This window comes from Mercenaria mercenaria, chromosome 12 (assembly GCF_021730395.1).
Source record: "Mercenaria mercenaria strain notata chromosome 12, MADL_Memer_1, whole genome shotgun sequence".
Classification (NCBI taxonomy): Eukaryota; Metazoa; Mollusca; class Bivalvia; order Venerida; family Veneridae; genus Mercenaria; species Mercenaria mercenaria.
In genome coordinates, this window is record NC_069372.1 from 35,791,571 (window position 1) to 35,815,580 (window position 24,010).

Here is a 24,010-nt window from a genome sequence, read left to right on the forward strand (position 1 = left end):
GATGTCCTCAATGTATCTGTAGTTATGCTTTGATGTTAATAACATGTCAGAATTTTTGCCAGACAACTCTCAATGCCACGCAAAGCTTCACTTCAAGCCACAACTTCTGTTGGCTTAAAGGACGGGTATAGTTGAGGGCCATTGAAAATTTGGTGTAGGTCTCTATCATTTCTCAGCATTTTACTCTCGGAGGCCTATAGCCGTCCAATCCGCAATGCACTATTAAATGTATCTAGATAACAGAATTCCGATTAGGCTCGTGCAAGAGGATTCAAGTGGATTTTCTTACTTCACATGAACAAACGAGTTTGCTATAATTTTTCTTGTTGGCACGTTATGCTTCCATAGGATCTTCTTATTAGTTTCATTTTAGTTTGATTCATTTTGCTGATATCTCTGTCAAAGTATGTTACAAAAGTCTTTTTTATTGAATGGAATTGTTAGTATTAACTGAAGGTTCAGGAAATCAGTCAAAGTCAGTTATACCAAAGTCAAGACCTGCCTCTTTCAGCCCTGGACTTGAAACATAGCATTAGGTGTAGAATTCGTTTTTAGGAACCAAAAAATCTGTCTTAAAGAAGGCTGTACCAAGTTACCAGCCAGTGCCCGACATAATGCCGGGAGAGGCACCTGAGGTCTTCCTCACCGTATGACCTAACATTGTGTCAGTGAGGTTAAAGGTTAACCCGGGCTAGCGGGCGTGGATGGTAGCATGCATTTCCACTACCGTCCATGTATAGGCTCAATCAAACTGAGCATGTAACATGTTCACTTTTATCATGTTGATCGGCATGTGACGTTTCCATGTTTTTTTCTATTTTAAAACGCTTCTCACCAAACCAAAACTAAATATTTGATTTTACAGACCATTATTAAAGAACCAGATTTAGTTGTGGCACTAGACATTGGCAGTACGTACTCTGGGTATGCATGACAAACGAGGTATGACTACCGTAATAACAGAAGCAATGTGCAGTTCAATACCAACTGGGATTCAGGGGCTGTTCAGGTAAACCGTTGCAATTTGCTTTATGCATATTTTAATGATACTTGATAATGTTAATTTGTACTGCTAGGCGCTTTGTCAACATTGTAAACACTTTTAAATGTATACTAGACGAATATTTCATATTTGAAAATATGAACAACAATAATTACTACGTATAGTTCATGTAAACGTAAAATTAATAGGTATTTATGTATATTAACAGTACTATTCTTAGGTTAAAATAGTACATGTACATGCTTTGTACATAGTAAACATTACAAATGCATACAGTATAAATGTGTACTACCACTAAAATACTGGATTTTTTAACGATCGTCTGTTACTGCATGTTATAAGTTCTGAATGTAGCTCTGTAGAAACAACAATTTTTATAATTTCAATTGGAAGTATATACCTAAAGAAAACATATTTAAGTAAAAGATGGGCATTGGGTCTCTTTAATATCGCTGCATTCTTAAATATATTAGATTCATATGTAAAACTGTTTTATTACACTCGTATAAAGTATGGTCTTTTACTAAGTTTTGCCTGCATTGCCAGTTTAGTTTTTCTTTTTCCACCTGCAGAGCACCTGAACTATTAAATTATTTACGCTGTCAAACTTCGTCCACCCTAACATTTTGGACAAAGTTTTCTTTATCTAAGGGCGGACTAAGTTTGACAGGGAAAATATTTTAATAGTTCGGGTGCAGTGCAGTTCTGACAGAAAATGAAATCTTAATTTGCCAGTACTGGCAAACAATAATAGTATACTTATAGGAAAGTAATAAAGCAAATTTTATGAAAGGACAAAAGCATATTTTATATCGCTTCTATTTAATAAAATATAATTTACTATATTGAACTAGCTTCACAAGACTTCTTCATGTGTATTGTTGGAAGGGGATTCTAACACACAGGAATACTACGAACGAGAGAGGATCAAGAGAGAAAGGCCGTTTGAGGATTTTAAACAAATTGCAAACAATTACAAACTAATGGGATTCGGACATAAGGCTGAGAGGAATTACGAGCATATCTTAAAGAAGAACACAACGGAAAAGATAATGGGAAAATGGTTTTTCTTCAAAGAATTCAAGCATTTTCTTTATCTTGACGTAAGTTTGGGTCATATATACATACTGACGAAATATATTTTAACCCGATAAAAAGATATTTGAATATGAGCGGCCGTTATAAGAGAATTTATTGTTTATTTTGAAATTGCCATATATAAAATAAAAAAATCGAGCTTACATATGCTAAATGAATATATAAATTACACATACGATATATTAGTGAACTTGTTTCCAACAGACAGACTCTAAATTGTATGGAAAAATATATTGTAGACCACCGTAAATTCACAAAATTATTGGACGTTATAACAAAACAGGATGACAGAAATAAAAGAAAAATTATCAATAAAGATCAGTTTACGATTAAGTCATCTTTATATGTAAACTAACGGGACAATTGACAGCGATTTCCTCTAGAATTCAGATCCGAAAGAGAAAACTACAGTAACTACTAATGCAAAGTCAGACATATCATAAAGAAAACTATATCATATCGTACAACATTACAAGGACAGGAATTAAGTTCTTTTGAACTTTATCAACAATTTAAGACACTTAGTCAAAATAAATGTCTTGCCCAGTTAAAAGAGTAGATCTATGCATTCTGAGTTTTTGAACACAGCTATTTATAATATGAGTAATAACAGAACATAGAGTTGTGTTTTAAGTTTTCGTTTTGATCTAGATGTATGACATCCTTTTCGTTGTATAATTTACATTAACAAATTATCTGTCATGATATTTCCTTGTTCTTTTTTTCTGAAAGAAATTCAGCAGATCTATGGACGCCGAGGACCATTTTGGACAGCATGTGCCGCTTATTATTGTAATGTCAATGTTAATAAAGGGTTTAAAGGACCATTTTACTGCAACCATTCAAGAGCCTACGGAAAAGACGCTATGGGTAGTTACGGTGCCAGCAATATGGTCTGAGGAAGCAAGGAACTTTATGCGGGAGGCAGCAGAAATGGTATCAACATTGATATTAAGTATATAAAATAGGTTAAGATAGTTCTATATTTATGTGTTAATCAAAGGATAAAATTAAAGTATCAGTACAATGCAGTTTTAAGGAATGTTACACTTAAAAATATTATTTAAGAATATGTTCTTAGTTGCCTTAACAACCAAACAAGCAGTAATTTAAATTAAGAAGAGGTTTTGATAGGTATCCAATTGACCGTTTAGCAAACTTAACAATTAGGTCAAATGTTTAAAAGCGGTATATAATAGAAGCGTAATTCACCTGGTTTCATAGGGTCTGTAATCATATTAAGAGACAATTACAAGTATCACATCACTCACGTTCCATGGCAGTGGCTTGAGACGAACTCATTTAATCTATTGCTCATGAACAGACTCAATCAAACCGAGTCTACAATTTTCACTGTTTGCTTTGTTCATGGTGTTAAACCCAAAACAAACAAACAAACAAACATGCTCAATCAAACCGAGTTTGCAATTTTCATTGTCTGCCTTGTTCTCGGTGCTTCCGGGGGTTCTACTTTCCAGATTTTATTTACTTCACAACAGCGGGTGTGAAGACATTAGTGCTGTGTGGCGGCCGTAAAAAAGTCGCCCCGACTTCATTTCAGTTTTGTTATATTTTCTGGTCCTTCGAGATCATTGATTTCAATTCATTTAGATTTGACGATTGAATACTGCTTAAGCCGGTGCTAGGGGGCGTGGGCAGTTTTGCATTTTTCATTTTTCATGAACATATTTAATCAAACCGAGTCTGCAATTTTCACTGATTGCCTCGTTCTCGGTTCCTCCGAGGGAGCTACTTTCCAGAATTTAAAATATAACAAGTGCATATATATGGTGCAGTTATTACAGAGTTAAATTATCAGAAATATTTGTTTTCAGTATAGCAAGTATTGCAAGAGGCTGTAATCGTCAGGTCTTTCTTTTCTCAGCAGCATTTCAGAAAACACATAATTGACTATCTTTCTAATTATCCTGTTATTACTTAATAATTAATTATCCTGTTACTACTTAATAATATGTAAAAATACAGAATAATTTTGTCAGTATTATTATGGTCTTAAAAGACAAAACATACATGTAAGATTGCAATTAAGATCGAAGCAAAACGTACGTCAAACAGATCATTTTGAGTTTGTCTGATACATAGAGAACGAAATACAGGGTTTATTTTTAGAATGAAGGTTTAACAGAAATTAATTGTTAACGCGTTTAGGCACAGAAATAACAAAATAGCGCTTTGTATACACCGATAAATATGTTTTAAGGACGCTCGCTACAGTTTCGTATTTTTTTTCTCAATAATAGATTTTGATGAAATGTTTTGTATTAAAAGATCATGTTATGATGTATTGAAAAATGAAATAAAAATACTAGGTCACCAGCTTTGTTTCAATTTACTTTGCCCCTAGATATGGTGCTATTTTAAACATTTTTCAAAATATCTGTAGTCCTAAAATATATTTCAGTAAAGTACAATAAGCAGCATAAATTTGATTATCTAAGCATTTTTATAACGGAAAACAATATATCCATTTGAAACATGCTCAGAGAAATCAAAAGAATATGATTTTGTAAAGAAAGGAATACTTGTTCAGCAGACCCAAGGGCTATTTTTGCATATTTTTGTCAGTTTTAAGTTGGTACTTCTGCTATTTTATCGAGTTTCACATAATAGAATTTAATCAAACACTGCATATACCTGTGGTTATGTCTACCTAATCTAAAACAAAAAGAAAATTGATAGGTCACCATATCAGATTTCGCTTAAATCAAATTACAACGAGGTGGGGTGTGGCGGGCATTTATACAACGCAAGTTGGTACGAAATGCTCTAACTTTCAGTGTTTGAGCAAATGACTTAGAAATATATATATAAAATTATCAAACGGCAGATTTCTTAATAAGCGGATCTTAAGGTGTTTCTGAAGCATTTTGATGGCATAGAACGACGAAATTTTCCGCACATTTTTTTAACAAAACCTATAGTTTACGAATGTACGGTACGGGTACGGTACGGGATTAGAAACAGCTGTGACTCAATGCAGAGTTTGAGCGCTGGTATAAATAGCAGACTCCAGTATATGTCGGACTGAAGCAATTTGAACTAAAAGTACTTTAATGTATATATTTTGTAACCATGGTGATACTTACCCTAACCTTTAGTCAGTATATTGTACATATTGTACATTAAATGCATGCGAACATACAATAATTTACGAATTTTTGCCGTCCGCGACATTAGATAATCACTTCCGGGCATGCGCAGAAAACCGCTCCAACTCTGTAGTCAGCTACATCGATTAGAAACACAACCAAATTGGCACGGTGTTGGGGTAAATATCGATTCGTCCGGAAAAACTGTAGCGAGTGCCTTTAATACGTATTGAGAACATTTTTTCCATATCAGAAATCACATTTTAATAAACAGAAAATTATGGTCTTGATTTCGATGTATACTGTTTGCAAATGATATAAATTCGGCTTTATTTATTTTGTAGTGTGATTTCAAACATAAGAACCTTTTGATAGCCAATGAACCGGAATCGGCTGCCGTTTATTGTATGTTTCTACCTCAAGGGAAGAATAACAACATGGGTACTTTGGGACTTACATGTCAAACTTTCCTTGTAGCCGACCTTGGAGGTAATTAATGAATTATTCGTTTTATTATCACGTTTCTACGTTTTAACAAATGCATTAATTCTAGATTATTAAATATATATATTTTTACACTCAAGCCTAACACTGCTGCTTTCCTCGTTTTCATTGGGTATTTCGTTGCTATTACGCTGACATTTCCATTTTATCAACATTAAAAACGATGGACAATAAATTCATATTTACGTTATAATAGCATAAACGCATGTTTGTGTCTTGTAATGATTTCGGCGGAATTGGTTAAAGCACGTACCCGGAAAGTCTACGGCTATTTTAGCATAAAACGTGTAAAATCTGACAAAATGAATGATTTTATTTTATATTCTCCACTAACGCCATTAAAATTTCATGAAATGTGCAGAAATTTCAGCGTTGTTTGTTACGTTGACAAGGATTACGGATATCAAATAATCATCACCGATAAGACAATTAAATATATAAAAGATATATATTATTCGTCAGAGAAAGGCGGATTTAGGGTTAAGTTACTGGCACTAGACCAGTAAGAAGAAGTCACTATACATTTTAAAATGTTTATCATACGCCATGATAAGAGCAATGTGCATGAACGGAAAAGTATGTTTACTCGTTCCAATTGCGCATTTCTCACCTACAACGCACAGTTCGGTAATTATGTCTCCAATCAACTGGGGGAGACATATTGATTTTGCCCTGTCCGTCCGTAAGTATGTCACACTTTATTTCCGAACAATAACTGGTGAATCATTTGAACTAGAACCTTCAAACTTCATAGGGTGGTAGGGCTCCTGGAGAAGACGACCCCTATTGATTTTGGAGACACCCTGTTAAGATCACGGGGCCTTAACTTTGAAAATCATTTCCGATCAATAACTTCCGAACTACTCAATCCGGAATGTTGAAACTTCCAAGGATGATTGGCCATGCAAATTAGATGGCCCCTATTGATTTTGGGGTCATTCTGTTAAAGGTCAATGTCACAGGGGCCTGAACATGGAAATCCATTCCCGGTCAGTTACTTGAGAAGCACTTGACCTAGAATGTTGAAAGTTCGTAGGATGATTGGTCATGCAGAGTAAAAGATCACTGTCGATTTTGAAGTCACTTTGTTACAGGTCAAGGTCACAGGGGCCTGAACATGGAAAACCGGTCCCGGTCAGTTACCTGATAACCACTTGACCCATAATGTTGAAACTTCCTAGGATGATTAGACATGCAGAGTAGATGACCCCCGATTGAGTTTGGGGTCACTCTATAAAATGTCAAGGTCACAGGGGCCTGAACATGGAAAACCATTTCCGGTCAGTACTTGAGGACCACTTGACTCAGAATGGTGAAACTTCATAGGATGATTGGTCATGCAGAGTAAATTTTAAAGATCACTGTTGATTTTTGGGTCACTTTGTTATAGGTCAAGGTCACAGGGGCCTGAACATGGAAAACCGGTCTCGGTCAGTAACCTTTGAACCACCTGACCCAGAATGTTGAAACATCATAGGATGATTGGACAGTTTGCAGAGTAGATGCCCCAGTTGATTTTGGGGTCACTTTGTTAAAGGTCAATGTCAAAGGGGCCTCAACATGGAAAACCGTTTCTGATCAGTAACTTGAGAACCACTTGCCCAAACATGTTGAAACTTCATAGGATGATTGGACATGCAGAGTAGATAACCCCTTTTGATTTTGAGGTCCCATAATTAAAGGTCAAGGCCACAGAGGCCTGAACAATAACTTGATAACCACTAAGCCCAAAATGTTTACACTTAGTAGGATGACTTGACATGCAAAGTTGATGATCCCTATTGCAGCCAACCATCAGTGTCTCTTTTACTTTCGCTCCTGTCCCCTACTGACTTCTTGCCTATACGACTATGCATTGGGGGAAACATGCGCTTTTTTACAAACGCTTCTCCTAGTTAGGTACTAGTACGACAACGACGTTATTTTGTTTTTACAGTCATTTTCTTTCCGCATTATATTTGTCTCTAGTTAAAAAGTTCTAGACTTTTTGTGGATTTTCAAAAATGGCTTAAAGTTGTAAAATAAATAAATCTATATATCAATCATTGTTTGATTTTGTTGAAATTATGCTATGTCTCCAATGGCATGTTGTTCTAACTGTACGCTAGATTAAAGAAAATACTTCCAGTCATTTCTATGACATTGGAAAAATAACATACGACGGGTTAGCTGCTTTGTTCGGTCTGTTTAGGGTTTATAGTATATGACTCAGTTTTGCTAAGCTTACAGCAACCTGCTTTTAACTACTGAAATAATATTAAAAAAGGCACAGCCTCAATCGGACTTTTTAAAAAGTCTGTCTGATGACAGCATTGATTTCTTATCATTTTGGAATAAAAACAACACTGCTCATATTTGTACTGATGTGCAAGACGTTGCGGTTCGGAAAAAGCTATGTGGACGCTTAATATGCACAAGAGAAAAGAGAATCCTGCAAAAAATCCGAAGTCTGACGCTCTGTGCACGTGCCGGAAGGAAACTGTTTTTAATTCGATAGTATATATCTCATTCTGTATAAAGCATGTTGCCGTAGAATGATCGATCCCGATTTTCGTCGCATCGCAACGAAAATCGGTAGGATCGATTCCCTATACATGTAATTAAAGCTGAATCGAAAACATTTCGGCGGAAATTATTAGCTAAAGATAATGTGATTCTAAGATAATGCTAGTTAATCGTTACTTTGTATATGTATGCATTTATCAACTTGTAGGCCTCATTGCCGATTTATCTGCTTTAGAGGTTTAGGAAAATGGGTTACTTAAGGAAGTCGTAACTGCTACAAAACAGGTTATTGGAAGGCAAAATATCAACCAAAGTTTCTTTCAAGTATTTCAAGAGAGTTTTAAGGGTGACGGTTGGCGACAAATCTTTCAAAGTTCGAAACCTGTGGAAATGTTTAAAATGGAAAAGGATTTTGAGTTGAAGAAGATAGCTATTGGACAGCTATTGGAACCGATGCTCCAGAAGATGAATACATACCGCTTGATGTTCCTAAAGCAATTAAGGATAAACTTATCAGTAAAGAAATTATTCTTATGGAGAAGGCAGAAAAAGACCACTGCTTTAGTTTTGAAGATATGGAATTCTCCTTTGAGTCGAACTATGTAAGGAAAGTTCTTTTCGATGAAACGTGTGCTCGTATATATGAGATAATTAAATGTCAACTCGACAAAGAGGAAATGAGAGTCTGATCAAATCTTGTCCTTGCAAGGGGGTTTTCACAGTCATCTTTTGTTCGAGGGTACATCACAGAACAAACAAGAAGAGATTTCCCAGCAGTAAAAGTTGTATCAACTACATCTCCATTCCAGGCAGTTCTGAAAGGCACAGTGATATTTGGACATGACCCTTTTATCTTTAGAAGCAAGATAAGTTGATGGACATTCGGAATAGAAACCAATGTTTGATTAAATGAAAATTTCCACGACTCCGAGAAGAAATGGACGAATGAACAAACGGGTGGAATCTTTTGCAAGGATATATTCGATAAACACGTAAGGAAAGGAGAGTCCGTTACACTTAATGCTGAAAGAAAATTGCTGGTATACCCGACGATGTATGAATACCAAACAACCACGAAGGTTAAGATATACAAATCCGAGTTTACAGATCTAAAGTATGTTACTGACGAAGGAGGAACCCAACTAGCTGTCATCGCAAAAGACTGTGAAACAGAAGAGTGCAAGACGGATATTAAGTTCGAGAATACGGAGAATGTAATTGAACCGAAAATTCTGAATATCAGGTATGATTCATAAAATACAAAGATTTTAATGCATAGTGTATCCACTAAGTTCACTTTTAAATATGTTAAATGCAAGAACCTGCACCAAGAAAATTTAGTCTTGATCATTTTTTTACAATTGGCATTGTAATTGTTATCGATCGTAATGCTATTGTCTACAATCTTTTTATTGTAGTGGCGAAGACGAAGCTAAAGAGACATGTGCAACTATGTAAACCTTCTAGAGAATAAAGGAACAGATTTATAAAACATTTAAAAGAGTAAACTCTGTTTATGCTAAAAAGAGGTTGTTGCTATAAGCTTACCTCAGCAATGACAGAAAGCAAAAGTGTCTGAACCCTCCTTGGCTGAATGGTTAAGATCACTGACTTCGAATCAGTTGTCCTGGGAAGGAGTGTGGATTTTTCATGTGAAAGAAACTATCTCTCTTGGTTGTAATAGAAGACTGGGTGTGCTGCACAGATACATTGAGTTACCTATGATCTAACGTTGCATTGTCTATATTTTACATGAGTCAGCATAATGTAACTAAGGATATGATATTAGCAAAGAATATAATAGAACAGAATGAAATAGAATAGAATGTATTTCATTAACCAACTATTAGCTATCGAAACCTAAACCAAATATAAGTGCAAAGTAACAAACAATTCATAAAGTAACAAAGGCTTGATTAGGGTTTAGACAAAAACAATTTATTAGGGAAAATGATACACTCGTCTACAAAATTTTAAAATTGTAAAGTAATCTGAAGCTTACTCATTACGATAATGGTGCATTGATTAATCATGACCGTGACGAATCGTGAAGAAATGAGAGAAAATATTACTTGTAACATGAATACAGAAAGGAATACCTTTCAAGTGCACCATTGAACATTGCCTAAATCTATCAGCTGTAAATATTTTGAAAATAGGTATGTTTTGTGTTTCTGCCAAGGGCTTTACAACAAATACGGCAATTGCCATGTAAATTTGCTTCGATCAACGTTTAGGAGTTAAACATATATTATCTTTTTGAACGATAGATTTTAAAATTTTATTTTGAACTATAAATAGTTGTCAATATAGCGGCATTCCCCAGATTACGCACATTTAACGACGTTGTTGATAGCAAACCTTAGCACATTCAATATAAACACCAATATATAAAATAATGCTGTCGGGTCACAAGTTCTTACATCATAAGATGATGATAATAAAGTAAATATATTACATATGGTGCTCGGAATAAAGTTTTTAAACTACATTCTATATCATTTACAAGTTTGTACTAATTGTAAAATTGCAATAATTCCGATTTTTTATTCACTTTAGTTCAACCCTGACCGAACATTCGCCGGTCAATTGCAGATGTACGCATAAGCATATACAGCATTGTACATGTACGCTTTTACGAAATTATTCATTAAAATTTATCCAGTCCGATTTCAGTCTCTTGCGTGATGTAAATAACCTCCAATTAACCTCGATGTCTTATACAGTTGTAATAAATAATGGGATATAGACGTAATTTTATTGAACACAGATCGTTAATGGTAGCAATTGCCATTTTAAGAATGTTTCGTTCTTCGTCAAATACAGATGACGGTAGAATTTGCAAATAATTTAAAGTAGAAGCTGATATATAGATGGCATATGAACTGTTTTTAATCATTGTTATTTCTTTTTAATGTTTATTGTATGTGATGAATATTATGTTTTGTTATAAAGTTAAAGGCAAATTTATTATTTACATTATTTCTAGATTATCTCATTGATGAAATTACAGTAATTTCAATTTTACATTTATTCGTTTCACTTCCAATAAACTAAACAGCGAAGAAGCTGTTGTTCACCCTTATTTTTTAATTTTGTATTATGTTTGCAATTTTCAAAGTAATCTGAAAATATAGTAGTTCGTAACTACATGTACTTTGTTTATCATTTTATTCTCCGAAATATAATATACTCAAACGCATAAGAAAGTGTGCACTCAGATATTCGTCAGCTGAAGTAGATTATGTTGTCCGAAGTAGATTATTTTGTCTACAAGTATGCAATGTTTGGAACCATAATTTAGTGCAGTTTATGGCTAATTTGAGGTGTTTCATTCATTTTCAAAATTTTGACATTTATCGGGATTCTTGGCTATTTAAAGCCAACCGGGTAAAAACCGGAAGTGGTAAATTTCTTTCTTGTTAGATGATATAAAAGCTGTCTGTTCCTCAAACATTATTTGTTTAATTATCGTGTGTGACCACCTCTACTATTTATTCAAGCATTGGTATGGCAACCTTTCGGTCTAACGTAACAGTAGAATGACGTCACGAGGAATTTTATTCCATTCTTGAGAGCGGTTGTCACCCGAGGTCTGCTGGATCTACGGCGTATAGCAACTCGGCCAGTTTGATGAAATTGCTGGTGCAAAATAATTATGACATCATATTGGCATACAAACGTTATGTTGACGTAAATAACGTTGCCACTTCACTAAGTTTCACTTAGTCGTGGCATTTTATTACAGCACAGATTTAATATCTAATGTGATTTTCCTTTCACCAAAGGTATAAGAAAACTGACAAAACACGATTTTTGTTGACATGTACATTTCCTATGGGCAGCATGTGCAAATCGTGCACAACTCCACTATCGCTAGTTATCTTAACTCCACTCAGTTTTTATCGTAAAATTGAAGGAAGATCAGTAGTACATGCTTCGGGCAAAGTATGTTGCAAGTTGTAAACGGATACCTCTTTTAGAACTGAGAATATTCAAATTTAAAAAATGCACACTTTCTTTTGCGTTTGAGTATAGTATCGAATTGCACAACCTTTCATTAGAATCCCTTGAAATAATATGTGCATTAAAATTATTTTCAATTGTGAAGGCATAGCAATGTCCGATTCCAAAATTAGTTGGTCTCATAAATCTGAGAAACACTAAAACCGGTCCCTGTTTTCAAAGGATTAAAACATGTGGTGATACTTAAAGCCATGTTTTCACACAGCAGCAGCAATACAGACGTACATATCGCCTATCTCACGATAGCAGGATTTTAACATAGCACCTCACGGTAAATATGGAAAAGTTTGACACCGAGACCAGCTTCATTGATTTTGGCTGATGGATAGAAGGTATCAAATGTCTCTGTTTTCAGTGTAAGAATAACAAATAAAACAGCATTTCTAAACTGTCATTTCTTGCGAGACTACTCTTGTTCTTGGCAATGGGAAAAAGGATTTCTGTCTTCATTAGCACAGTTTGGGGCTAATGACCATCAGTTAATCACAGTATTTTTCCATATTTTTAAACAAGGGTCATTGCTTATTGGGAAGTCAGTCTACCTTACAAGTGTATCAAATAGTGAGAAGGGCAGACTGTATTCTATTAATAAATGTTTGATAACTTTAAACGTTATACCTATTTTTGCCATTTTTTATGAAAAGGAAATATCTGTTGATATAACATAATAATAAAATACATGCAATCAAAAACTTATATAATTAGGAATATGTTACAAATTCCATTACGTTTCATAGAGAAGAGGACAATGATGACCTATATCGTTCACCTGATTTTTATTGCTTGCTTGAACAGATTTCTTTGCTAAAGCTTCAAAAACAACGGCCCGTTATCACTAAGAAGCGATGACGTCAATTTTGCGCCTTTCCTTTTGCTGTTCATACGAAATTAACGTCATTTTTTCAATGGAAACAATAGGACGAATGTAAATATTATTAAATATACTTTTGTTCAAATAGGTTATTACAACCGTAGACTCCCCTTGTTCTACTTATAGAAAACTTTTAGTTTTTAAATTACAGAATATTTATTTAAAACAAAGGCAAGACAAGCATGTAAGTCCATCAAACAGACCGACTAGAGTGACTCGTGTTCAGAAAACGCTTAATCGAAGATAGTAGTTAATATCAAGAACACTACACGTGTATGTTGTTCTGGGTGTTACTTTTCGTTTCTGCTTCATATAGAACATTTTTTACGATTGCCTAGTCGGTATACTTGCATATTAAAATTCAGACATGTTTATGCATGTCTTTTTGTGCGTAGAAATTGCCTTAGATAATTTTCATACTTCAAAAACTTGATATACCTATTAAAAGGGAACAAGAGCTGCAGTGCAGTAAACCATAGGGATATAAGGGTTTTCGCAAGATGCAAGGCTTGTTCAAAATTTTATGATGGTTAAGGCAACAACTAAACAGAAGAAAAATGCATAAGACTGCCACCTGATATTGAAATGCTTTTAAACTGTTACTATAAAAATATAAATCAACTTGTTCGATTGTCTGATATTTGCCCCCTCCCACCCTATAAAAAAAATAAAGACGAAAATGACTTAGAGAGAAACATAACTTGTGGGAATTACCGACAAATACATGAAACAAGGTACAGTAGAAAACATTTTAATAATTAGTGACAAACGTATCATATAAAACTTCGGATGCACACAAAGAAAATGTAATTAAAAACTTTTTACTTTAAAGAACGTAATAAGCACCCCTGTTCAGTCTTCCATTGTAGTTTTGATAGTTCTGGTTTGATATATAGTTATATCTTTCAATATCTCCATTTCCTCCACTGATAAAGATTCTTCCTTCTGATATTGTTAAAAAATGTCATTCGCCGTACTGTAATGTTCGACAAGACACGTGTTAAATCCTAAAAATTTAAGTTTTTCTTAAAAACCTATTGTAAAAGGAAAATTTCTGGTTAATGTAAAACGGCCTATAAACAAACGAGCTTCGATTCATGTGTATGAATAACGTTCATAAATCCCAGTTGCTATAGGACCGACAACAGGTAAAAGCTAAACATTGTTTTTAACACTGTTTCCTTTAAGGGAGGCTTTTGAACTTGTGCATTTGCCGCCGAAGGTTGAGCTCGCTTGCAAAGTTTGCAAATTACATCAGCCTGTTCCTTTACATTGCTTTCAAGATCTTCTTTTCCCTTCTGCCAGTCACGTACGCTTTGTTCATATTTTTCTTTTAATTCTTGTCTTTCCTGTTCCCTTTGTGCTGACAAGTCTTCTTTATAAAGCTCTAGTTTTTCCGCCTCTTCCTTTCTCTTTAATTCCATTTTCTGGATGAGCTCAGACTTTTCAAGTTCAAGTTTTTCGTGTTGTTCTTGCATTTCCGCTGAAATTAGATGTAACAGATCAACATTTAAATGATCGAATGGAACTGAATTCGACTCAAAAATTAGGACGTGTTCATTTATTCTTATTTTTCTGTTGTTTTTTTTTTTTTGTGGTTTTTAGCGGAAAGTGGGACACCGCCGGGATTTAATTTACGGGCAACTTTTTTTCATTTGATTCAGAATTAATGTCCTGTATTTCGTTTTCTTCAAGGTTTTTAACAATACTTGCCATGGCTAATAGTTATCCCCACCAACGTGAAAAATGTACCAATTTAAAATAATTCTGTAGAACAGAGTTTGTTTAATGTTTAAATACTCTTAAATCTAAGACATACACATCGTTAACAAGGTACATATACATGCCATATACTCGACTGTCAAATTGTTTATAATCCTTGGGGAAACATTAATCCAAGCGACATGTTACAAACCCATTTTATTGTATTAACAAAATTGAAATCCACGAATTCACCTGATCACGAAACAGCCTTTTAGGGCCAAGTCAAGACATTTCGTACCCACGAAATTAAAAGATTTCACAGTATATGTTTTCTACAAGAGTTTGAAGGGCAAAAGGAAAGTGTTTTTTTCTTACCCTTTATTTGTGATTCGGTCATATCCGCTTTCTCCAAAATTTCTTCATCTTGTTTTCGATATCTTCTTTCAAAGTCTAGGGCACTCATCTGCAGCTTAATGAAATGTCGAATGGAACTGAATGGATAAAATGGAACTGAATTCGACTCGAAAATTAGGACGTGTTCATTTATTCTTATTTTCCTGGACTTATGTAGTAAAGGTATTTAAACTAAATTCACTGCTTTCAGCTAAGTACAAGAAATAATGGTATTTTCTATTGTTTATGAAAGAAAGTTTGCTGTTTGCTGAACTTATGGAGATTGATTTTTGTCATTTCGTTATTTCGTTCTGTCGCAGTGACAAAACGACAAACTTCATCATGGTGTCCCCTTCGAACTTCGCCCTGCCTAATGTCGCCTCGCCGAATGTCGCCCCGCCAAACGTCGTTCCGCCGAATGTCACCCTCCCCCACCCCCTACCCCCCACCCCCACGAACAACGCCGCCTCGCCGAATGTTGGTCCCGCCAATAGACGCCACGCCGAACATCGCCGAATATCCATCGTTTATCTCCAATTTGCTTGGTACAATCATGTCAGTTCGGAAGGTGAAAAGACGAAATCCAGCAAGGCGACAGCCTCTGTTTGACGTTTTCCCTAATCCTCGCAAAATCCTCTCTGTACATTTTATATCCACCTGACTTGACGTACGCCCCCTTGATTACTTTTGGTTTGATCAATATATCATACATGCTTTGTAATTCGTTAAATAGCTTTAAGATACGCACGATTCTTCTCCACGGCTGTCTTTTTTATTGTATCCATTTCATCCTAAATGTAAACATTTCTTTGAAAGATGTATAATTCAAAGATGTGCATTAATGCACGGACAAAATATGTACAGTCAAACCTGTGTTAAAGACCACTTCTGAACAGAGACCGCCTGTCTCTAAAGACCACATGTTTTGTTTGCCCGAACAAAGACCCGTTTTGGCTCTCCCAATGGTGGTCTTTGTAGACAGGTTTGACTGTACCTTTAAAATGTCACTAGCTACTAAATGGCTTACCGGTATAACGTTAGTCAACCTTGACATTTGATACACTAAGACGTATTAATTGAAATGTGTTTCAACAAAAGTCAGACTATCTACAATTGATGTTAAAACAAAAAGTCACCCATGAGGGTAAAAGACTAGGGACTTATTGATGAATTGAAACTCTAAACATGAAAATAAAGTATTACAAAATGCTACATATTAAACATTGAAGCAATCCTGATCATACTTTATTATGTCATCCAACAGAAATCTTCACAAAAGTATGGTGCAATTAATCCCTTAATACACGATTTTATATCACCAGAAATCTACTACTGAATCAGTAACGCCTGTTTAATTATCAAAATATGCCCAATAATATATTCTTTAACCATTCAGATATTTTTTTGTATTTTAAAATGCGTTTTCGATTACAAAATGGGCGGGGTAATAACATCAACATGTAAAATGGGATAGATCTATTTGTGGCATTTATGCTCATGTAATACTGATAGCATCATGTATTCATAGAAACCTGTAATACCTAAATTGCTATAACATTAATGGGATATTATGTGTTTATTACATAGCCCATACTTTTCAATTTTAGTTTATTTCAGGAAAGTCTGGTGGGTAAAATAGTATGTGTGAAATACAAGCAAGCGCGGTGATTTAAGCTTTTGTGTCTTTGTGATTTTATACTTTTGTATGCCTAAGAAACTAGTTTCTTTCAACTTTACAAATAATAAAAAATCTTAATAGTAGGAAAAAATTAGATCACACATCCTCCTTTATAAAATACAGAAACGCATAGTTTTCAAACAAGCATATTATTGTGTATCAGATTAGCGGTAATGATCCAAAGAAAAGCATCATTCATTTGTACATTATCATACTACATGTATAAGCATCGATAACAGTAAGATTTCTGACGTCTATTCAAAAAGGTCACCAGAAACCTTAAGAGTATTAAGTTGCTACAATCTACCTAACCTTCCCAACACATCAAACTTTAACTTGAACAATATTTCAGTGACACGTAATTTCAATTATATTTTAACGTCTGTCAAATATTTATTAAATTTTGAATATCGTATAAATACTCTTTAATTATGTAATTGCATATATGGCAAGTCAAAAGTTGTTTTGTTAAGAGTGTTTTGCTTCTTGAAGCAATTAAACGCCTTTTTTGAAAAACGGTGACGTTATAATTCTTTGTAAAACCTTACTGATGGTTCATTATATACTTAAAGAAAAAGGGCAACGCGCATTTTTCTTTATGCTGGATGATTTATCTGGACTGTAAAATAATCAATAGCATACAATTCTTGGTTAAACAGAAAAGGTGTCAAAATTCCGAAATAGAAACCGACAACAAATAGTCTGTAGGAAAGTATTTGCGTGCGCGCGTGCGTGTGTGTAAGGGTGCTATGCATTTATAAAGTTGGGAAAATCAACAGTTTGTGATAAGTGCACACTATTTAGCAAAACACAAAAATTATTCCTTTATTTACTCAAAATACTTTTCAATTCCAATTTCATGGTGCTTTTCTCTGTAGTAACTCTCCACACCAAAAGCAACAAAGAAATTGAAATAACTTCTTTCTGTTTTTTCCCCAATTTTACCATTGCACAATACGCAATAATAATATCAAATTTTGTTTTGACCAAATTATGGAGTCATTTTTGTATCAATGTCTAATCTCTGCCTACATATATTTCTTTGTCTGCGCTTTTTCTGGGCATAGATCGCACAAACACTGTATATGGTTTGTTTTATGGGTTTTCTTTCTTTGAAGGTGTCTGGTTCTTTTTTACCTTTATCTTTACCTTTATCCTTGGATAAGTCTATAAGCTACTTTGAATAAACATATACTTTGAGAATGCTTATTATACTGACAATAGGTATTATGTAAGCAGTGGTTACCAGATTGTATTTAAAAATTCAAAGAGTACATTTACCTCTGCTATTTTCTGAAACGTTTGGTAATCATCTAAAACGGCCATTTTCCGAAATATTTTCAGTGCATCTCTCTGCGTTTGTTTGTACCTTAACTCAAAATCATCGGGTAAAGGCAGTTCTATGGCTTCTATCTGCTGCTTGAACAGGTCAACCGCATTTTTAAGAGCTATTCTGTTCTCTTGGTATGACATTATAGTGAGTGCGTCATCGATACATGGTACCATCCCAGATCTTAAATACTCTGTGTATTGCTCCGCCAATGAGGAAAACACTGAAATGAACGATTTTAAAGAAAGAATTGTAGATTTAACACTCAATAAAAAATTACTACATTAATAAATACTAAGGGGTTTCCGTGACCAACTGGTTAATGTCGCTGATTTCGAATGACTTTTCCCTCACTGCTGTGGATTCGAAAACGTGTGTTGTAGAATTATTTCATGTCATAAATCTGTCCAGCTGGCTTATGGACGGTCGGTGGTTGTCCTCAGGTTCACGATTGTGTTTGAAATAATACCTTGAAGGGCAACAGGGGTCTTTGTTTATACGCAAACTCTGGAACGTCTCCGATCACCTATGATTGTATGTGTTTGACATTAAACCCAACAGAAAATATAAACACTTAACAGATCCACAAGATCTAGACAATAGCTAATAGAAAGGTAAAAGTTGAATATCTATCCTTCAACGGACTGATAAAAAAGATTTTATGATAGTTTATAATTTGTTATGATTGTTTTCATTGAAGGTATACTCCATTTACATTTTTAACAAATATACAAGGGAAAGATCAAACTAGCAAAAAATTAAAGTATTTAATAAATGCGAAAAACACATGCACTATACTTCTTTACAACCTAAAGACACTTACGAAACTAAATAGTTAAATTCATTTCAATATTCTATGTGAAATACCATTAATGTAATGTAAAATTCAAAGTAGAGAAAATATTACGATGCATCTGACAGCTCTTTGAAATGAATAATAACACTTAATTCATTCAATTATCATTATAGTTAAACTAACTTCTTCCATTTACAAGACTTTCATCCATTAGGATCTTTGGTTCACAACTGTGCATATACTCTACAGACAATTCTGTGTCATTGAGAAAGTCCTTTCCTAGTTCTGACTCTGCTACATCTTCTAATCGGGCCAGGTTTTTACGTCCCGTTGGCCTGTCAAAAGTGAAACATTTTCTTCTTTGAAAATTTTCCAGTATTGCTACTCGGATAGTATTGTATTTTGTAATTTTTTTTCGCATCTCCTTTCTTTACTTGCAGACATTTTTCGAAGTAATTATCTGGTGTTTCTCCATTGGCCATTTCAAGGAAGAAATCACGGAGACATAAAACAAACGATGGGAAAAAGAAACCAATATCTGGAATAACCTTCAGGTCGTCCTGAGGTAGAGTGTTACTTAAAGCAATCTTCTTTGAAATTTGAGCCACAAACCTGTACAATGTTAAGAATTCATTCATGTCAGTATAAATTTGAGTATAATGTCTTCAGTTAATACCATGTACATCAATGACATAATTTTACTAACGCATTCCAAAAATATGTTTGCACCGACACATAAAAATCTAAGATTTATCACATATAAATCTTTTTTCTTCACTTTCTTCAAAAGCAGTATTCCGCAAAATATTTTAATTTTAATTTTGACATCAATTATTGGAAGAATTTATATTTAATGGGTTTTATAACCTCATAGTCATTTTTGTCGAGCCAGCTTGCGAAAGCGAAGACATAGTCGTCTGAATGGCTGTTCTGTGTATATGCGCTAGTCTGGGCGTCCGTCCAGAATTTTTGTCAGGACGATAACTTTGAAATGCAATGATCAATCTTGTTCATATTTGGCACAAATGTTCACCTTCATGAGACAAAATGTCAAGCGCAAAGCTGAGGTTCCTATCTTAAAGGTCAAGGTCTCAACTGAAGGTCAAAGTAATTTCAGATTTTGTCCAGACCATAACTTTGACATGCATGAAGCAATCTTGTTTATATTTGGCAGAAATGTTTACCTTAATGTGTCGTAGTGCCATGCGCAAACCCCAGTTTCCTAGCTCAAAGGTCAGTGTCACACTTAGAGATCAAAAGTCATTTTAGAGTTTGTCCTGCCTGGCCATAACTTTGATAAGTATGGATCTTTTTTTTATTTGGCTTAAATGTTTGTTTGTTTGTTTTGGGTTTAACGCCGTTTTCAACAGTATTTCAGTCACGTAACGGCGGACAGTTAACCTAACCAGTGTTCCTGGATTATGTACCAGTACAAACCTGTTCTCCGCAGGTAACTGCCAACTTCCCCACATGAATTATCAGAGGTGGAGGACAAATGATTTTAGACGCAATGTCTTTTATCAAATCGTCACAGAGAACATACGCCCCGCCAGAGGATCGAACTCGCGACCCCGCGATCCGTAGACCGACGCTCTCCCTACTGAGCTAAGCGGGCGGGCTTTGGCTTAAATGTTCACCTTCATGAAACGGAGTGTCATCCGCAAACCCTAGGTCCGTACCTCAAAGGTCAAGGTCACACTTAGGTGTCAAAGATTTTTGAGCTTGTCCATGCCATACCTTTTGCATGCATTGAACAATCTTATTTTCATTTGGATAAAATATTTTCATTAATAAGACTTAGTGTCATGCGTAAACTTTAGGCCCCTATCTCAAAGGTCATATAAGGGCATAAGTTTTACATGCATTGGTCAATCTTTTTTGATCATTTGTCAGATCCATCTTATTGAGGTCTTATACTTTTTTGAAATTACTTCCCATTGTTGTTCCTATAAACTTTTTATTTCGTAACTTTTTTTATTATTGTCCGTTGGGTTGGGAAAAACCGAGACTTCTTTTCTATGGTACAACATGGATGGTTAATAAGATTTTTTTTTCAGTGTATTTAACATATCTGTACATGGTAAGAAATTTTTCTGTGGACTATTTTTTTAGAATAACTAACACCACTTTTCTGTGGTACAACATGGATTATACATCAAATTGCTAGGTGTTTTTAAACATATATCTACCTGGTAAAGATTTTGTATGGACGATTTTGTCCATTAAATAACTTGTTTGGTTCAATATATTAAATGAAATTTGTTTTAAATAACTGAATTTTTTTAGTCATTCAGGTGATGTGTCAACAAATAATGGGCTCGACATTTTAGATACGTTTTCAGTGCATGCATATTTATTTGATACAAAACATGAAATCAAAACACATGAAAATTCTTCAATTTTCATTAAAAAGGATACGACAGATTTTTCAGCTGCTTCTCGTCTATGACTCCAAGCAAGTTATAAACAAGTGTTCCACTCAGAAGAGTCGCCAAACAAAGTATGTTGTTGTCATTTACTTCATCTCCCTTCAAAAGCAAACCGTTTCAAAAACGTTAATAACAAAGTCACCTCATGAGCACACAAAGCGAGTCTACAATTATTTTACTTGGTTGCGTTATATGCTCCCAAATGATGTTTCTACAGATTTTTTAAACTGTTGTCATATAATTATTGTTTTAAACCATTCATACTTATATAGTCCAACAATCAGTTGATTAGCACCGAAATAATAACTCTTGAAGGCATAGCAGGTACATTTCCTGTTCTGATGAGTGAAGTCTAAATACTGCGTATTATTTACAGTCGGAAAGAGTTTCAAATTCTATCAAATATTCTTGTTTTCTTCTGAACTCAGATTAGTATAATATACTGCATAAATTCATTAGAACCGTCTTAGACAAATAAATATGACCAGGTATCTAACCCTACTCTACAAAATTAAATTTTGCAATTTAGACATAAAATGCACGTCTTTAGTTTACGAAAATATTGCTAATCGAGCATTATGTCTTTTCATTCAAATTAAACAGTTCCTTCCTCTGAAAAAAACAACAACATTGAAACTGTTCTTCCTGGTGACGTTTTCACATCGTATAAATAAGTCTAATATAAGTTAAACCTTAAAAGTGCTACCTTCTCCACGTCTCCTATTCCTTCAGTGTCGAGCAACATTAATACCTCATCTTTGCGCTTAGGATGTTCTAGGCACCATGCCCATATGCCCTTTGTAGTTGCGGCTGTAGTATTGCCGAGTGGAAACCCTTAAACATTTGATACAAAGAAAGTAAATATTAAATCATATGCTGGGATTAAGTTTGTATTTTTGTAAATGAAAGAACTAGCAATATGTTAAATCTATGTAATTAATACTGTCTTGGAAGTGCAAACTAAGTTCAAGCATACGCTAAATACGTTTGTTCTACATATTGAACTACCAACGGTCAGTGCGTTACGTTGTTATTTACCGACATTTGTCGACCATATTAGTCACAACTTCAGCAATTTCCATAAAACTTAACAGAACTAAAGCCTTTTAAGCTGTCATATTTTCATTTCAAATGGTCAAATTGCTTTCAAAACTTAAAGTTATTCCTTAATTAGTCTTCAAATGTTTTGATATACACGGTGGTTAAAACGGAACTTTCAATAAATGAATCGCTTTCAAATTTCAAATTATAATGGTATGGCAATGAAATGATCAAATAACAAGTACCTCGTTTAACGTTTGCCAGTCTATTTAGTAAATAAGACTTGCCCGACCTGTACGGACCAGCTATGGCAATGACATTCACAGGGTCATCTATGGTCGCTATTTCTTTCATTATATCTGTCTCTATGGAAAGTTTACCGTTCTCGTCATTCTTTATTAGACAAAGAGGTTGACGAAACACTCTCAGATTTCCATATTTTGATCTCAAAAAGAAATTAAAAGCAAATAAAAGCCAAACTGAGAAATCATTGCAGAAAATTGGCAATAGTTTTAAAAGTATACAAATTCGTCCCTACTATGATAATTATATGATAAATAAAAAAAATAATAATATTCATTTATTTATTTCGTTGGGGTTAACGTTGCACCGACACAATTATAGGTCATATGGCGAATTTCCAGCTTTGATGGTGGAGGAAGACTCCAGATGCCCCTCTGTGCATTATTTCATCACGAAACTGCAGCTGGGTAGAACCACCTATCTTCCGTAAATGGATGTTTTCCTCACATGTAGAATTCAACGCCCCAAATGAGGCTCGAAACCACATCGATGAGGGGCAAGTGATTTTTAAGTCAGCGACCTTAGCAATAGTAAATAGAAATATTTCAGTACCTACTTGGCTCTACTTCATTACCTCTCATGATCAGACTCAGTTTAAACCGTCTGCTATTATTTTGTTTGGTTGCCTTCTATGTTTTTAATTGAGCTTTTTACATATTTTACTAAATATCACATGAGCTGTCTTTAAGTGCCGTGTGGCGGCAGTAAAACATTCTTCCCCTATTTGGACTGTTAAAATATTTTCTAGTCCTTTGGGATCATGGAGAAAATTCCTTTGTACTTTAACAGTCCAAACATTTCAGAAAAGCCACATTCAAGACCTCAGCCGCACATACAAATCGAGTCTGCTATTATTTTGATTGGTTGCGTTTTATGCTTCCATAAGATCTTTTCGTAGATCTGATTAAACATTTCATCAATAAGGTAACAAAATAAACCATGGTATTCTGTTGTCTAAAATCTATAATAGGTTTTTTTTCAGAAGCAAAAAAACACAAATAAGCAAAATACATGTATTTAGCTCGTTGGATTGAGTACCGGCTTAAGTAAAACTATATTGATTAGATACAATGAATGGGCTCCATGAAAAATGATCACTTTGACAGCTGTATGCAACATCTACATTTAGGATATAATTGCTCGGAAATTGCCAAGTTTCGTTACGGACCCAGTACAATATCAGCATTGGTACATTGTCTTAAAACTGGTTGTAACTATT

At 34.5% G+C, this 24,010-nt stretch overlaps 2 protein-coding genes across 2 annotated transcripts; both read right to left on the reverse strand.

Moving 5' to 3' along the window:
• Positions 1–13,947: 13,947 nt before the first annotated feature.
• On the reverse strand, positions 13,948–15,297 carry LOC128547116 (golgin subfamily A member 6-like protein 26). The gene is made up of 2 exons (XM_053518839.1): positions 15,197–15,297; positions 13,948–14,600 (listed from the first exon to the last, which is right to left on the reverse strand). The coding sequence occupies exons 1-2, from the start codon at positions 15,282–15,284 to the stop codon at positions 14,248–14,250; spliced, it is 441 nt and encodes a 146-aa protein (XP_053374814.1). The 5' UTR covers positions 15,285–15,297; the 3' UTR covers positions 13,948–14,247.
• A 2,825-nt stretch (positions 15,298–18,122) lies between these two features.
• LOC128547117 (guanylate-binding protein 6-like) lies at positions 18,123–21,550 on the reverse strand. The gene is made up of 3 exons (XM_053518841.1): positions 21,437–21,550; positions 19,202–19,630; positions 18,123–18,445 (listed from the first exon to the last, which is right to left on the reverse strand). Exons 2-3 carry the CDS (start codon positions 19,437–19,439, stop codon positions 18,135–18,137), a joined length of 549 nt encoding a protein of 182 aa, XP_053374816.1. The 5' UTR covers positions 19,440–19,630; positions 21,437–21,550; the 3' UTR covers positions 18,123–18,134.
• Between the last annotated feature and the right edge of the window lie 2,460 nt (positions 21,551–24,010).

What these genes read in the sequence shown, in the direction of transcription:
- LOC128547117 (XM_053518841.1), bottom strand. Translation starts at nt 19,439, where the DNA reads ATGCGAAAAAAAATTACAAAATACAATACTATCCGAGTAGCAATACTG. An exon ending in AAGTCTTGTAAATGGAAGAA is followed by an intron (nt 18,446 to 19,201) that starts GTTAGTTTAACT and finishes CGTTCATTTCAG; the next exon opens with TGTTTTCCTCATTGGCGGAG.
- LOC128547116 (XM_053518839.1), bottom strand. Translation starts at nt 15,284, where the DNA reads ATGAGTGCCCTAGACTTTGAAAGAAGATATCGAAAACAAGATGAAGAA. An exon ending in GACCGAATCACAAATAAAGG is followed by an intron (nt 14,601 to 15,196) that starts GTAAGAAAAAAA and finishes ATCTAATTTCAG; the next exon opens with CGGAAATGCAAGAACAACAC.